Raw genomic sequence first — 16,863 nt, 5'->3', positions numbered from 1 at the left:
GATGAATTTGAAAGAGCAACTTCATTATCCAAAGCATTTTACCAGGTAACTTTGTCATCTTCAACCTGGGCAAGTGATTTTTGGTTTCAGTGGTATTATAAATGGATTAACACACACCTCTCTTCTTATTTATTCAGTTTAACAATCCTTATTAAATACTGGGTGCTTTTGAAACAGAAATCATTACTGAAGTTTTTGATGGACTAGAAGTTATTCAAACTCACTGTCTCTATATTCTTACTGTAATTCTTCATTTAACTGTAATCTTTTTTTCCCCAAGCACTATATTAAAACTATTTTTGCCAAGGTCACAACAAATCTACTTGATTTTATTCTGAAGGATGCTTTATACTCTTATCCCACTTACTCTCTTAGTAGTATTTGATCATGTTTGATGATTTCTTTTTTTTTTAAGAATTTATTTATTTATTTGAGAGAGAGCGAATGAGAGAGAGAGAGAGAGTGAGCAGTAGCAGGGGAAGGGACAGATGGAGAAGGAGAAGCAGACTCCTCACTGAGCAGGGAGCCTAATGTGGGACTCAGTCCCAGGACCCTGGGATCATGTCCTGTGTAGAAGGCAGATGCTTAACTGGCTGACCCACCCAGACACCGCAACCATTTCTTTTTCTTTTCTTTTCTTTTCCTTTTTCCTTTCTTTTTTCTTTTTCTTTTCTTTATTTGTTTATTTACTTATTTGACAAAGAGAGCAAGCATAAACAGGGGGAGTAGTAGGCAAAGGGAGAGGGAGAAGCAAGTTCTTTGCTGAGCAAGGAGCTTGATGTGGAGCTTGATCCCAGGACCCTGGGATCATGACCTGAGCCAAAGGCAGAGGCTTAACCCACTGAGCCCCCCAGGTTCCCCCTGACCATTTATTTCTTTTTAATGTAGTCTGCATTTTGATTTAGAGACAGAATAATTATTTTGTTCCCTATATATTTTTCTGGTACTGTGTTTTGTGCTGTCCATTCTTTAACTGTGGTGTTTCTCTGAGTTTTCTCTCTTTCGGAGCACGCCTATGTACTTTTATGGCTTTCAGTGCCAAATAAGTCTTATTTCTCTAACCCAGATATCACCTAAATTCCAGGCCTATTATCTTTCAAACAACTTAATTTACCTTCTAGAATGGTCCACAGTAGCTAGAATTCATCATGTCCTAAAATGAACTGAGACCATGACCTGAGCTGAAGGCAGAGGCTTTAACCCATTGAGCCACCCAGGGGCCCGTGTGTTATCTTTTGGAATGTAATAAATTACTCCAAAACTTAGGGGCTTAGACAACAAACATGTATTATTTCACAGTATCTGTGAGTCAGAAATCCAAAAAGAAGGCTTAGCTAGGTCCTCTAGTTCATGGTCTTTCACAAAGTTGCAATCAGACAGTTATCAAAGAAAAGTCAGAGCTGGGCAGTCAAGTGTAAAAACAGTTTTTATTTAAATCCATTGAAGTAGGAGAAAAGAGACCTCAGTATAAAACTGCGTTCAATTCCTAGTACACCATGGGGAAGTAGAAATTTATAGCCAAAGAGTAGGTTGATGGTCAATGAAAAATTACTAAGGGCAACATTGGGGGTGAAAGGAAGATTCTTGCTGAACTGCCCTAATAGGATCTTTGCTGATGATAGGCAAGAGTGATCATCTATAGGGGTACCTGTGTGGCTCAGTTAAGTGAATGTCTTTGGCTTAGGTCATGATCCCAGGGTCCTAGGATTTAGCCCTGTGTCAGGCTCCCTGCTCAGTAGGAGCCTGCTTCTCCCTCTCCCACTCCTTCTGCTGGGCTCTCTCTCTCTCTCTCTATCTGTGTGTGTGTGTGTCAAATAACTAACTAACTAACTAAATAATTTTTTTTTTTAAAGGTGAGCAGCTATCACCTGGGGAAGGAAGATCAATCATGGAGAATGGGGCACTGTTGCTAAATTGACTTACCAGGGTTCTTACTAAACCTGGATTTTAAAAGGAAGTGCACAAATGGACTTAGGAGAAGTTTCAAGAACCTAAAAGTTTGGTCAAGCAAAGAATCTTTATCAACCCCCTATCATGTTCAAAGAAAGAAGTGATGTTCTTAAGCCCATTTCTTACTTGGTCACTTTTTGTTCATTACAGACTAGCTGAATCATCTATTGGGACATGGTGGTAGAGGCTATTTGCTTGGTGGTGCTAGAAGTCAAGCATGTAATGGCAAAAGTTTCTATGAAAGCAAAAACAAAGATTATAGTTAAAAACTCAGTTTCTGGATCTAGAGGGAGGCCAGTCAAGAAGATTTCTAGATATTGTGATTTGAATATCTTTGGAGATGGCATTGGGTATTCCAGTGAACTTTCTAAGAGGCCCACACATCAGCAGGCAATAAGGCTACTCATTCATGATCTATCATGAATCTGTCATGGTGATTTTCTTGAAGTTTATGGAGGCTTCCAGCTTCAGCTTGGAGAACTTCAGGGAAAGGGCAGTTCTTGTTCTCAGTGATTTTAAGTCAAAAGGCAGAAAAATTGAAACATTAACTTGAAAAGTTGTAACCAGGTAGAGGAAACTAGAGCTCTGGATTTAGTGTAGTTCATAGGTGGATAATAAAGACTTAAAAACAATGAATAGGACTAAAATTAAACACCCACAATGGTATGTTTTTCATTTAAACATAATTTATCTGTGATCCTTACCAGTTCTAGCAAAGATAAAGTAAGAAAGATTCATTTGTAATATAAATCATCTCATTAAAATTGACTTGATCATTTATACAAGTGCAGCAAGAATAGTAACTGACCACATAGGTCATTTGTGTTTGCTTTGCTGGAATTTTTCATAAGAAATTGCAGGTTGGACTTTTAGAAAACTTTTGAGGCTAGGAAGCCAAGCCAAGGATTCTCAATCAGGTTTCCAAGACAATATCTATAGACTTGGATGAATTCCTCTTTTCTAGAGGTCTCCAAGATATTCTGAGATTCTTGAGCCTGCCAGGAAGTGGCTTTCCTTGCTCATCTGTATGGTCAGAAACCATATAAGAAAGATACTGGGCAGATTTTTGAAGGAGGCTTTATTGGCTCCATAAAATCAACCTTAGTTCCTTAAGGCAGCCTCGCCATATCTGATTTTTTACATCATTCTCAAATGTGACCCAGCAGTCAAATTCTTGGTAATATAACCAATGTTCCCAATTGTGTTCTGTTTCATAGAGAACAGATTCCTATTTTACTTATGCAAATAACTATGTTGCCATAGAAATAAGAATACTAAAAAGAGTTTCCAAATTTAGAGGGTTTAGATTAGAGAGAAAAAGTAATTTAATCTTTGTTCCCAAAGTATACTTTATCAAACTGCTGCAAGTTATAGATAGCTTAAGACAATAGAGAAGAATATTTCCTTAAATCTGCAAAAAAAAAAATCAGGAAGCAGCTATGTTTCAAAGGGTCATCGAAAAAATTAATCATCCTCATCAGTTTATTCAGCCCTTTCTTATTAGTTCAGTTCTTGTTCTACTTGATCTTGTGTTAGCAGTTTTATGAATCCATTAGTTTCTTTATTAGTTACTGAAATTCTTATTAGTCCAGTAGCATGGTCTCAAAGTCACTCAAGTGGTACCATCATGGTGCATTCTCACCTGTAGCTGATTATAAACACTTTCAGAAAAGAATCAAAGTAAAACAATAACTGTCTGTGAATGATGAATGACAGAATGGTCAAGATAAAAATCTGTTGAGAATTCACTGCAGTGGAATTGACAAGGATATTTTTCTATGACATAAAATGTTTTAACATAATAAGCAGACAGTGAAGGTACTGAAAATTTTCAAGAACTTCAGACAATTTCTGGAATACTTATATTAGTAACATGTAGCCATACATACATAACTTATGATGGTTTATCTTCACTTATTTGACAGTATTTTCCACATGGTTTAATATACTGCATAAATATAATTAAACCTCTCTTTTACAAGGTGAAAGACATCCTTTTGAGATTTTCCAGGGACCCTCTGGGAAATTTTAAAAATAGTTTGAGGTCAAAAGACTTCATTTAGCATTTGATTTGGGGATGTTGTTAAACATTAAAAGGTCTGAATATTTGACAAAATAGGATCACAGTTTATTTAGTTATTTAACAAATGTAACAATAAAATATTTCAAAGGTAAATATAGAAGGTTACTTGATTGTTAGGAAAAAAAAAAACCCATAGCTTTTCAATATTGAGATTTGATTTTCTTAAGTGACTCAATACTTGATAAGGACAATATGAAGTACAGGAAATTATTTTGATACAACACGGATTATTGTTTTTTAGGCAGATGGCTGTAGAGATAAAGAAAAACCTTTCATAATCTCTTATCAAGAGAAGATCATCAGTCCAAGAAAACTGTCCTTTCAACGGGGACAAAATAGAATCCTAGTTTTGTACCAATGTACTTTTGATATTAATGTGCCTTAAAAAAATATAAATAAATCCATTCCAATATTACCTAGCTTGGTCATACATAAATTTCCCTTTCTAAGATTCCTTTTGCACCACTTTTTCTTTTAAAAATCCATTTAACTTGTGTTTGGCAATTAATGTTTCAATATTTTATCTTACTTGGAAATGATCTAGCTCATCAATGACAATTATATAACTTAGTATAGCTTTTTAAAGTTTCACGTTACCAAAAATATTTTTAAAACTTTTTAAGTAGCTATGTTATGAAATATAATTATTGTTGAAAAGTTTACTTTTAAACTTTTATTCCATTTTTATCTATTTAATTATTTTTAACTATTATGCTTGAATTGCTCATGAAAATTATATCAGAAGTCAAAGCTAGTCCTCATTTTACTATTTTTCTTGCTAATAAATCAGGTAAGTATCAAATATATCACAGATGCAAAGGAGCTAAACAATTAAACATATGGTTCATTCCTCTTTTTTTTAAGCTGCTGTGTTTGGCATGTATGAAGCAATTCATTTTTTAAATTTAAATTCAATTTACTTGACATATGGTGTATTATTAGTTTCAGGATAGAATTTAGTGATTCATCAGTTGCATATAGCACCCAGTATTGTTACATCAAATACCCTCCTTATTGTTCAACTACCCTAACCCTTCACACATCTCCCCTCCAGCAACCCTCAGTTTTTCCATATAATTAAGAGTCTCTTTTGGTTTGCCTCCCTCTGTTTTTTTCTGTTTTTATCTTGTATTATTTTTCCTTCTCTTCCTCTATGTTCCTCTTTTTTGTTTCTTAAATTCCACATATGAGTGAAATCATATGGTATTTGTCTTTCTGACTTATTTTGCTTCACCTAATACCCTCTAGTGCCATCCACATTATCGCAGATAGCAAGATTTCATTCTTTTTTGATGGCTGAATAATATTCCATTATATATGTGTATGTGTGTGTGTGTGTGTACATACACCTATATATAATGTGTACACACACACACACACACACACACCCCATATCTTCTTTACCCATTCATCTGTCAATGGATATCTGGGCTCTTTCCATAGTTTGATTATTGTGGACATTGCTGCTATAAACTTTTGGGTACATGGGCCTCTTTGAATCACTATGTTTGTATACTTTGGATAAATATTTAGTAGTTCAATTGCTGGTTTGTAGGGTAGTTCTGGTTTTGACTTTTTGAGGAAACTCCATACTGTTTCCCAGAGTGGCTGCACGAGTTTGCATTCCTACTAACTGTGTAAGAGGATTCCCCTTTCTCCACATCCTCACCAACATCTGATTGCTTCCTGAGTTGTTTCCTTTAGCCATTCTGACTGGTGTGAAGTGGTTTCATTGTGATTTTGATTTGTATTTCCCTGATGCTGAGTGATACTGAGTATTTTTTCATGTGTCTGTTAGCCATTTGTGTTTCTTCTTTGGAGAAATGTCCACTTATGTCTTCTACCCATTTCTTGACTGGATTATTTGTTTTTTGGGTGGTGAGTTTGATAAGTTCTTTATAGAGTTTGTATAGTAGCCCTTTATCTGATATGTCATTTGTGAATATCTCCTCCCATTCCATAGGTTACCTTTTAGTTTTGTTCGTTTTTTTCCTTCTCTGTGAGGAGACTTTTTATCCTGATGAAGTCCTAACAGTTCATTTTTCCTTTTTTTCCCCATGCCTTTGGAGAGGTGTTCAGGAAGAAGTTTCTGTGGCTGTGGTCAGAAAAGTTGCTAGCTGTGTTCTTCCCTAGGATTTTGATGGTTTCCTTTCTCTCATTTAGGTCTTTCATCCATTTTGAATTTATTTTTTAGTATGGTATAAGGAAATGGTCCCATTTCATTCTTCTGCATGTGGCTGTCCAATTTCCCCAACACCTTTTTTTAAGAGACTATCTTTTTTCCATTGGGTATTCTTTCCTGCTTTGTCAAAGATTAGCTGACTGTAGAGTTGATGATCCATTTCTGTGTTCTCTATTTTGGTCCATTGATCTATGTGTCTCTTTCTGTGCCAGTACCATTTTGTCTTGATGATCACAGCTTTGTACTAGAGCTTGAAGTGTGGCATTGTGATGCCACCAGCTTTGGTTTTCTTTTTCAACATCCCTCTAGCTATTTGGGGTCTTTTCAGATTTTACAGATTTTAGGATTGTTTGTTCCAGCTCTCTGAAAAATTCTGGTGGTATTTTCATAGGGATTATGTTGAATGTATAGATTGCTTTGGATGGCATATACATTTTAACAATATTTGTTCTTCCAGTCCATAAGCATGGAATGTTTTCCCATTTCTTTTTGTGTTTCTCAATTTCTTTCATACGTTTTTTTATAGTTTTCAGAATACAGATCTTTTACCTGCCTGGTTAGGTTTATTCCTAGGTATCTTTTTTTTTTTTTTTTAAGATTTTATTTATTTAACAGACAGAGATCACAAGTAGGCAGAGAGGCAGGTAGAGAGAGAGGAAGGGAAGCAACTTCCCCACTGAGCAGAGAGCCCGCCACAGGGCTCGATCCCAGGGATCCCTGGGATTATGACCCGAGATGAAGGCAGAGGCTTTAACCCTCTGAGCCACCCAGGCGCCCCTATCTTATGGTTTTTGATGCAATTGTAAACAGGATTGATTCCTTGATTTCTCTTTCTGCCACTTCATGATTAGTGTATAGAAATGCAGTAGACTTTTGTGCATCAGTTTTGTATCCTGTGACTTTGAAGCAATCCATTTTTAAAAATTTTTTTTATTTCTTTTCAGCATAACAGTATTCATTGTTTTTGCACCACACCCAGTGCTCACTTTATATTTTTATTTGAATTGTGTTTCTGGCAACTAGCACAAGCTGAGATTACATGTTTGTCAATATTTCTGGAGGAGAGTTTTTTTGCTTTGATTTTTTATTTCTATTTTTAAAGATTTTATTTATTTATTTGACAGAAAAAGAGAGATCACAAGTAGGCAGAGAGGCAGAGGGGGAGGGGGAAGCAGGCTCCCTGCTGAGCACAGAGCCCAGTGTGGGACCCAAGACCCTGAGATCAAGACTTTAGTCAAAGGCAGAGACTTAATCCCCTGAGCCACCCAGGTGCCCCTTGATATGTAATCTCATGGAGATGTGGACTGAGTTTTAGGTGAGTGACCAAGAAGAGGTCTAGTGGCTATCTGCCTCATCAAGTGAACAGAATGCTAATTTAAAAAAAAAAATTCTTTTTTTTTTTCCAAATAGCATCTTTCTCTCATTTCAGTCTGAAATGGTTGCTTTTGGGGCTCTGACTCTGTTGAGTCTCTTCATAGGGAGTATGGGGATTTAATGTTTAGGTGACTATAGGGAACTGAGGGACTCAAGTGGGAAAGGGAAAGTCTGGCAGGGTAGGCAGAAGGATGAGGGAGGTTAGTGGTTAAGGAGGGACCTACCAAAGGATTCAAGAGAACCTTACTAGAGATTGAAGGTGATAAAAAGAGGAAGGAGAAGCATTAGTAATGGGAAGAGAGAGGTTTCAAAGGTTTTCAATCAACTGAAAAGCTCCCACATTCTTAACTAATGGTACCTTTATACTTAAACAGAAAACCTAGGACTCAAGCATAGCTTATGTTCTTTAGAGATTAGCCTCTTACAAATGGAGGCTGGCTCTTTCCATAGTTTGATTATTGTGGACATTGCTGCTATAAACTTTTGGGTACATGGGCCTCTTTGAATCACTAACCTAACCAGATTTTGGAGTATACTCAGAATCTTAAGAATAAAAATCTGTCCCTACTAGCTTCAGTGGACATTTGCATAGAACAGTGGTTTAGGAGTTGAACTCACCAATGGATCCTCAATCAGTCAGCCATGAGTGAAAACAAAGGCTTAAAAAATGTGCAAAAATTGAGGTCCTGGATGGGTGTTCTGGAGTCTGGTGAAGAATATAATCCTATCTGAGTCACAGAACTATAATTGTTAAAGAAAAACAAGAGTTGGGCAGTAGTTGAAGTCATAAAATCAGATTATTAGTGTCAATGTTGGCCTTGGCTGTGTTTGTCTCAACACCTAACTGGAGGAGGATATACTTCTGGGCTCAGTATATACTCATATAACTCTTGTTGGGCCTCAGATATTTGCTGGATATTGCTTGGAGACATCAGTTCCTTGCCAGGGAGGCCTTTCCATAAAGCCACTTACAACATGGAAGCAAGGGCAGAAACAGGGAGAAAAGGAGGGAAAGCATGAGGGAGGGAGGGAGGAAGCTAGAATCTACTCTCAGAAGTGATATCCTATCACTTTTGCCATTTCATTAGAAGTGGAAGTAGTCACCAGGGCCAGTCCAAACACAGCAGAGGGAAATACAACAGGCATGAATGCCATGAAACAGGGATCACTGGAAGTTATTTTGGAGACTACCTTCAAGTAGATTGATTGTGAAAACCATTGAATTGAATGCTAAGTGAAGCAGTTTGGTCTTCAGTGGTCAGAAAGAAAAGAACTGCTTTGCATTGATCCTATAATTCATAAGGTCTTACCTATATATTGTAACTAGAAATATATTTCTTTTCTTTTCCTTTTTTTTTTTTTTTTTGCTGATATAACTGTCTTAGGCATTACAATGCTTCGTTTGGCTGTGGAGTTGTGATATTTCTAATATCAAGAGAGGGTTTTCTCAAATGAGGTGGTATGCTCCCAGTATTCTTGGGCCTGGCTTCATAGGGAAACCAGGTTATCACCCTGTGCTACTGGTGATCCAAACTTAAAATTTAAAAAGAGTGAAAGAAAAATATTTAGAAGTCTTACTACTGGACATTAGGTTACATTACACAAAAGGTCTGTCATATGTGTATCTTAATGACATATGTGAGAAGTAGTTCTTCTTTGTTTTTGTATCTTTTTAAAATTGCTTATTGGAATAGGAGTTTTTTTTAAATTAGAGGTTAGGGTAAGACCTGTTATCATTCCTATATGTCAGGAGCTAAAACCCTTAGTTATAGGAGTTTGATAATACTTTATAAACACGGTAGAGTAAAATGAGATAGTGTTTATCAAATGCTTTTGAATATCATGAAGCACTATGTGAATATTAGGTTTTATCTTCCTTGAGTTATATCTAGTTATCTGTGTAGTCCATATGAAAACCCATGGTGTTATATTTCTTAACATATAGGCTAACTCTTGTCACTTGTAGGCCCAGAACGTGTAATGGCTCACATACAATAGAAAATTATTTCCTCATGTAAATATTTCCAGGAAGTTCAGAGTCTGTCTTTGTGTTAGGGAGTCCTGCTCTACACAGTCATTCAGGTATACTGGCATATGGAGTTTTTGCCATTTGACATTGACTTTCTGGGCCACATTGGGCATAGAAATCCAGCTACTAGAGAAGAAGATAGAAAACAAATACTGTTATGCTGGAAATAAAAAAAAAAAAAAAAAAAAAAAAGAAAACCAAATATGAGTCAGTTTTCACTGACCCAGCTGGAAGTGTGGTACACACCACTTTCTCTCATAATTAATTTATCACATTTAACTGTAGGAGGAGCTTAGAGATATAGACTGGTAATGTGCCTTAAGAAAAGAAAATTAGTTTGTTGAACATCGGAAATCTTTGACACAGGTGAGTAAAGATAAAGCTAACTAATCTCTGTATGAAGGAAACTGAGTTAGGTAAAATTCAGGCCTGGGATAAAATCTAGAATCCTCATTATGCTATAGAAAAACAAGTTATCTTCCCAAGGGATAAGTTATTAATAAAATCATACTCTTGAGGTCATTGGTTTCTTATATTTTTGATCACACACCTCAGTAAGTATATTTTGAGCATGCATTCTCAATATAATTTTACAATTTTTTTAAAGTAAAAAAAATACTATCATGTAAGTATACTGTGTGTTAATAGCACTATTTTAGTATATTCTCTTGGCATTTGAATTATAAATACTTCAAAAAGAATACTGAAAAAATTAAATAATTATGTAGTACATAAGTTTAAAATAATGTTTATTTACTATCAACATAAAGCGCTCTTTGCACTCATTAAGAAATATAATTTTGGTAGTAGTTCATATTCTACAGTGTTTCCTCCAGTGCCAGGTATGATCATTTCTTAGCTTTTTTGATACCTTAATCTTATAAAATTATCATATTTAAAAGCATGTTTTTGAATATTTTTCTAGATAATTTAGTAAAAACATTTGTTGTACATGCTTAGTGTATTTAAATGTAATATTTTTTATCACAGATCTCAAATGTCCCAAATGGAAGCCCACTTGACAAAAGGTAAAACATTAAAAAATATTCTTTTTCTAATCTTTATTCTTTATATACCTAAATGGCAAAATAGCCTTTCTAAATTCAGTATCATAAGATTCCTTGACTTGTATTTTTGCTTAAACATTGTAGTCTTCAAAACTAATTTTAAATAGAAAATTTTTAAAACTTTAGATGTCAAAGATCAACAGATTGGATGCTGTGAAAATAGAAAATTTTAAGTGAAAAATTTAACTAAGGACTAGGTATGGTACAAAGCCACTTTCCAAACTCCAACATCCCCCCATCCTGACCAACAATTAAATTTTCAGATAGTGAGCAACTGAACATGATCCATTTCTTGTTAAAGATTTTATTTATTGATTTGAGAGAGAACACAAATGGGGAGGAGGAACAAAGGAAGAGAGAGAATCAGACTCCCTGCTGAGCAGGGAGCCAGACTGGGGGTTGGAGGATTTGATCGAAGGACCCTGAGATCATGACCTGAGCCCAAGGCAGATGCTTAACTGACTGAGCCACTCAGGCACCCCCAAATATGACGACCGTTTTTTAAAATGATTTTTGTGTGAAAACAATTTTTATTTATCTTCAGGAAAATACTTATGAGTGGGATATCTTACATCATGAAGTCATGACCTCAATACATAAAACAACTAACTTAAATTTTTTTTTGCATTTCATTTTTGCTTAATCACTTTATATATATGCATATGCATGAACATAAAATAATTAAGTTTGTTGATTTATCCAATTAAATCTTACAGATTCATAAGAAAGTGAGTCTGTTTGATTAAGATGTTATGATTCACAGACATTTTCACAAGCCAGTCAGGAAACAGAAAGTCTGAACCAGATAGATTAGTGGAACAGTAGGTTCTGTCAATAAGAGTTAGGTTGATCTTCAGTGAGAATGAACTACAGCAGTGTTTCCTTTCAGTCATTCACTTGAATTATTGAGAATTTGAATTCAGTATACATGAGGCACTTATTCTTTAATTATACACAGCTTAATATATAAAATTTTTAACTTTGATTGCCACGCAGAGAAGAGGAAAGAATTATCTAGGAATGTGCATTTCTCTGCTTCATTACTATTTCTAATATTTCTTTATTACAGACCAGGATGAATTAGTAAGAATTAAGTAATAAATGTTGTGATTAAGGGCTAGAAGTTTTGAAAAGGTCAATTTTAGTATCTGTAGTGATTGTATTTTTAAAAGTATGTTTTTAATATCTCAAGAGAAGACAGACATTTATTTGTTGCTTTGCAAACTTATTATGGGTAGAGTTCTTGTCATTTATCACTTCACATTATAATTATATCTGGTCAGTATTATGAACATTTGAGAAAAATATTAAGTAATAAATAGTTAAGTAATAAAAGTAATAAAAAAATTAGTAATTATCTTCAACTTCAATTGGAAATTAACCAGGTTATAAACTATAGAAATAGAAACAAAGCATGATACTCTTATATTCATGTTAGGATTATGGTAAATCATGGAATACTACTATAGTTTTTCTGTGGAAACATCATGAAGTGTAATAGGCTTTGAAAATGCTGGAAAGCTAATAATTTGTCACTGTTATGAAGTAATAACTTTTCATAGAAGCTGTTTTAATATTGGACATTTAGTTGCTGCTGCTGAAGTTGATACAGTATATTTGTTGAATTTCAGGAAGTAGAAGTATTGGCTTAAACAAAAGTATTTTAAAGAGAATTTCTAGCCTCTACGAAGATAGAGTAAGGTAGTCTCAGTTACTTTCTATGAGTTTTTGGAAAAATCTCATAGATGGGTTATGATAGTGTTACCACGAGTTACTACTCCTGCCAACCCCCATTCTACTAGGCTGATAAGTCACAGTTAATGAGTAATATTGGGAGGTAGAAAAATGGAAGAAGGATTGGATGGGGAATAATGGACTAAGGATGATAGAGAATATAGGACACATTAAATATTCTAGTAAGGCAGACAAAACATGTGTGAAAATAAGTGCAGTATTTTATATGCAGAAGATTCATTCTATAAAAGGTTACCAAGAAGTTGCATCAAAAAGAAGGAAAAGTTGTTCCTGGCTGGACTAAGTGTAACAGCATTTAATTTAAGAAAGATAGGTGGGTTGGATTTTAACAGGGAAATATGAGGAACAGGTGTTACAGATGGACTGAACAGTTGAAACGAAAATGAGGGTGTTTAGAATCTACACAGTGTGCCAGGAAAAGACCAGTAATTTTTTTTTTTTTCGTTTATACTGAGGATAAAAGGGAGATATGACATGAATCAGGTTGTTGTAGCTTGATAGATTTTATAGAATTTCCCTTAATAGCTATAGGTTTAATATTGCTAAATATAATAAAAAGTCAAACTATTAAGCACATGGCACAATATTATTCATAAAACTTCATTTTGGGTTACTTCTTAGATCCTAATAGAATTTCTGAAATACTTTGGAAAAGTCTCCCAAACCTTCAGAGAGTGGATGGGAGCGAAGTAAGGAGATCCCACCTGAACAGACACATGGTATTGATTACAATAAAGTACATTTTTTTTTGCGCTTTACAACATTTAGTGATTTGTTTTGGTTAGGGAATGAGTTAGTGGCAAGTATTTAATCAGACACAATAGATATTAATAATATAGTGTTTCACATCAAACGTGGTGTTAGCTTTTCTTAGTTTTATAGCATTGAAATTTACACTTTTTAGATATGAAAATGTAAGCTGTTTCTTGGTGTTTTAAGAGTTATGCATCCAACCTACTTCTTTATAAATCTTTTTTTCTACAATTCTCTCACCCCCAACTCTAAGCACAAAAACATACAAAAGAGGAAGTGTATTAATACATATCCATTTCCCGCATAGATTAGATGATTAGCTATTAAATTTATTCATTCATTTATTCCCTAAACTCAATCATTCAACAAATGTTCTCAGCTTCATATGCCAGGTACTCTTTTGGACATTGGGATTTACTGATAAATAACACAAATAAGCTTTCTTCTCTTGTGATGGTTACATTATAGTGGGGAAAACAGGCAGAAAAACAATTGAGAATACATGAACAAGATAATTTTAGAGAGTAATAAATGAAGAGAATATGACTACCTTTCTGATAGTCACGGGGAAGGCTAATTTATATTGGTGGTCAAGAAAGATATTCTGTATCAAGAAAAGGGATTATTTAATTATGAAATTAAAAAAACTGTTAACAATTTTTTGCCTCTTTCCAGTTTTTACAAAATATACTACAAATGGAGATTTACCTTTTTGAAAACCCTAAAGGAGACTTTATAATTTCCTCAATTAATGGTCGTGCAAGAAACATATTACTTGTGGCCCAAGTTATAGACATTAGTTAGATTTTATAGAGGAAACCTTACAAACTAAGAAACAGTGAAGGGTGTAATAACTCCTGAGCTGTCATTATTCTGCAGGGAAGTACATTGAATTCACCATGGGAAGTGCACCTGAGGGGGACTTGCTCGTCACATAACCCTACAAAATTATAGAGGAATTAGGAGGGACTAGAGAGCACCTAGTTAACCACATAACAGTGAGAGATTCCTGCTTGGGCAATGGCCTTGTTAGAAAAAGGAAGCTACTGGAGGAGTAGGCATTTTGTATGTTAATGTAGCCGGTGTCAGTGAGAGCTATTTTCCATTCAACAGTCTTGGCAGAGCCAGCTCTGCCAAAACACCAGAAGGGAGAATGGAGAGAACTACAGGGCATGCCATAACAGAGATTTGTCTTTCCTCTGTCTGCTTCTTGGTCTGGGGGTCTCACTAATGGGTCATTCCATTAGCTCTGGCTGACACCTCGTCTTGATCACAACAATTTCTACAGTATTACCTGGGAGAAAGCTGCTAGTTAGGTCCCCTCCTCCCTGGGTTAGGTGTAGGTGCAAAACCAGCATAAATAAATAAATTCATACCTTATAAGCTTTACTTTCTGGACTGCCAAAGAAGGCTGTTTTGGAATATCTGTACAATACATGTACAGTGTCTTCAGTAAGAGAGAAATTTATTCATTATCTCCCTTGATATCCCCCCCAAACATTTCCCAAGGTCAGACATGTTCACACCCTGATAAACTGAGATCTGTTATTCCTTCTTGGAGATGAGCCAGCTTGTCATGTTTTTGGAGTGATAAATTCAGCAGAGACCCCAAAGTTACTATTTTTCTCTTAGAAGTCACCGGCAGGATTAGAAGAGGATGTTTGCCAAAGAATCTGATGCAAAGACAATGTCCATCTTTTACATGAACAGTCTACTTTGTCATTCATATACGGAGATCAAAGTAGGGAGTAAAAAAAAAAAAGAATGAGAATATAATATTTATTAAAATAATCTTTTATTTCACTCTTTAGTTCCAAAGTACACTGGAGTTCAACCAATGCAGAGAGGCTCTTGCAGGGTATGGCAGCCTATAACTTATGAACAAGGGGAAGCTGGATTAGCAAGCACTGTGGAGGTTGTTTTTAAAGAGACTGGCTTAGATGGCAAGTAGAATAGGCTCATTGGGCAACAGTGGCTTCTTTGTCTTTTGTATAAATTCCCATTAAACATCTAGTTGCTTCATGGTGGGATAGATTGGAGATGGACCCAAGACCATAATAGACATGAAGATCATACATTCTTGATTGACCTTTTTATATCAGATATTTTCTTTTCTTTCTTTTTTTTTTTTTTAAAGATTTATTTATTTATTTATTTGACAGAGAGAGATCACAAGTAGGCAGAGAGGCAGGCAGAGAGAGAGAGAGGAGGAAGCAGGCTCCCTGCCGAGCAGAGAGCCCGATGCGGGACTCGATCCCAGGACCCTGAGATCATGACCTGAGCCGAAGGCAGTGGCTTTACCCACTGAGCCACCCAGGCGCCCCTATCAGATATTTTCCTTTTAGTTTTGGTTTTTAGTTCCTTCTTGTGGGCATGTACACATGAAAAAAAAATAAAAAGGATTGAGTTTGTTACTAAGTTGCTCTACCTATTTCCTTGGGTAAGGGGTGTCTCAGAAAAGTATGCATATTTAATAGTTTTGTCCTGGGTGGCCTAATAGCCTGACCATGTAACTGGGCCCTTAGCAATGGCTCTTGAGTGTTTGTAAAAGTATAATTCAATCTAAGAGTGTGCTCTGTGGCTATGAAAAGTGCCTGAAATGCACCTAATTTTGAAGAATGTCCAAATCTTTGGGATCTTAACAACTTACCATTATTCTGATGGACAAATGTAGTATCTCAATAGATTTTATGACTTTTGAGAGAAATTGTTGGATCAATGAATCATACTTTCCTGTCAGGTGGCATATCTTGTAGGCAAGGGTCTTACTAAGTCAATGGTTTGGTGTCCAGTGCACAGACATATTTTATTAATTTGACCAAGGTCCTAAGGACCAGGATTGGCCCTTGATTGGATGTGTTAAGTCAGTTCCTTTTTCAAGAGAATTTTCTGGGCTTGTACCACCTTATGAAACTGATTTAGATAAGATCCATTATGGGGACAGGAATGTTTGTTTGAAAAGGGAGAAAATCTGCCCCTGTAAGGACCAATAATAGGCCAAGAGCCTGTGATAATTAGCAGTGGGAAAAAGGAATGAACTTCAAAATCCCAGGAACTGACAAATAATTTGAAGTATTATCAGAATCTCTATTCAGCAAAAGTTAGTTTACATGTCATGTACCTATAATCTGGTGAGTCTAAAGAACATGGCAGATATAAAGTTAAAACTTGTTTTTGTGATGCCTACAATTTTTCCAAAGCTTCTTAATGTAAGAGCTTCCTTTTAAAATTAGTTATGTTGATACAGATGCCATATGTTGATACAGTTATGTTGATACAACATAACTAAAATTAGTTATGTTGATACAGGTATAGATGTGATGTCTTCAGTACTTAAGGAAGAAAGTCCTTTGTGGTGGGGGCCTGCAGAGCTAATAAATTTTCTTGTAAAATATGTAGAATATTTATTTTTGGTATTGTCCAAATAATGATCCCCTTCCCAAAATTTATTTGGACAACAGAGCCCTGGATTGTGTTGTCATTTAAAATTAATGAGATGTGCCTAGAAAATAAGCGTACTTCTTCAGTGTTGACCACTGTCTTCAATATACTAGAATGTGTGCAAATTGCTAACAGTTCATGTTGTGCTGGCTTTTTGTTTGTTTGTTTTGTTTTTTTGTTAAGGTTTTCTTTTTTTGAGAGAGAGAGAGAGAGGACAAGCAGGGAGATC

At 35.4% G+C, this 16,863-nt stretch overlaps 1 protein-coding gene across 2 annotated transcripts in view; it reads left to right on the top strand.

The window, feature by feature from the left end:
• Positions 1-13,187, top strand: part of LOC116594226 (coiled-coil domain-containing protein 7-like) — a 139,138-nt gene extending 125,951 nt beyond the window's left edge. For both annotated transcript variants that reach the window (XM_032349336.1, XM_032349335.1), the window contains 2 exons: positions 10,609-10,646; positions 13,062-13,187. In XM_032349336.1, coding sequence (XP_032205227.1) covers positions 10,609-10,646; positions 13,062-13,068 — 45 coding nt within the window. In that variant the 3' untranslated portion in view covers positions 13,069-13,187. The remainder of the gene's footprint in view (positions 1-10,608; positions 10,647-13,061) is intronic.
• The last annotated feature ends 3,676 nt before the right edge of the window (positions 13,188-16,863 follow it).

Source organism: Mustela erminea, chromosome 6, assembly GCF_009829155.1.
Source record: "Mustela erminea isolate mMusErm1 chromosome 6, mMusErm1.Pri, whole genome shotgun sequence".
NCBI lineage: Eukaryota > Metazoa > Chordata > Mammalia > Carnivora > Mustelidae > Mustela > Mustela erminea.
This window is presented reverse-complemented; position numbering and strand designations above follow the sequence as displayed.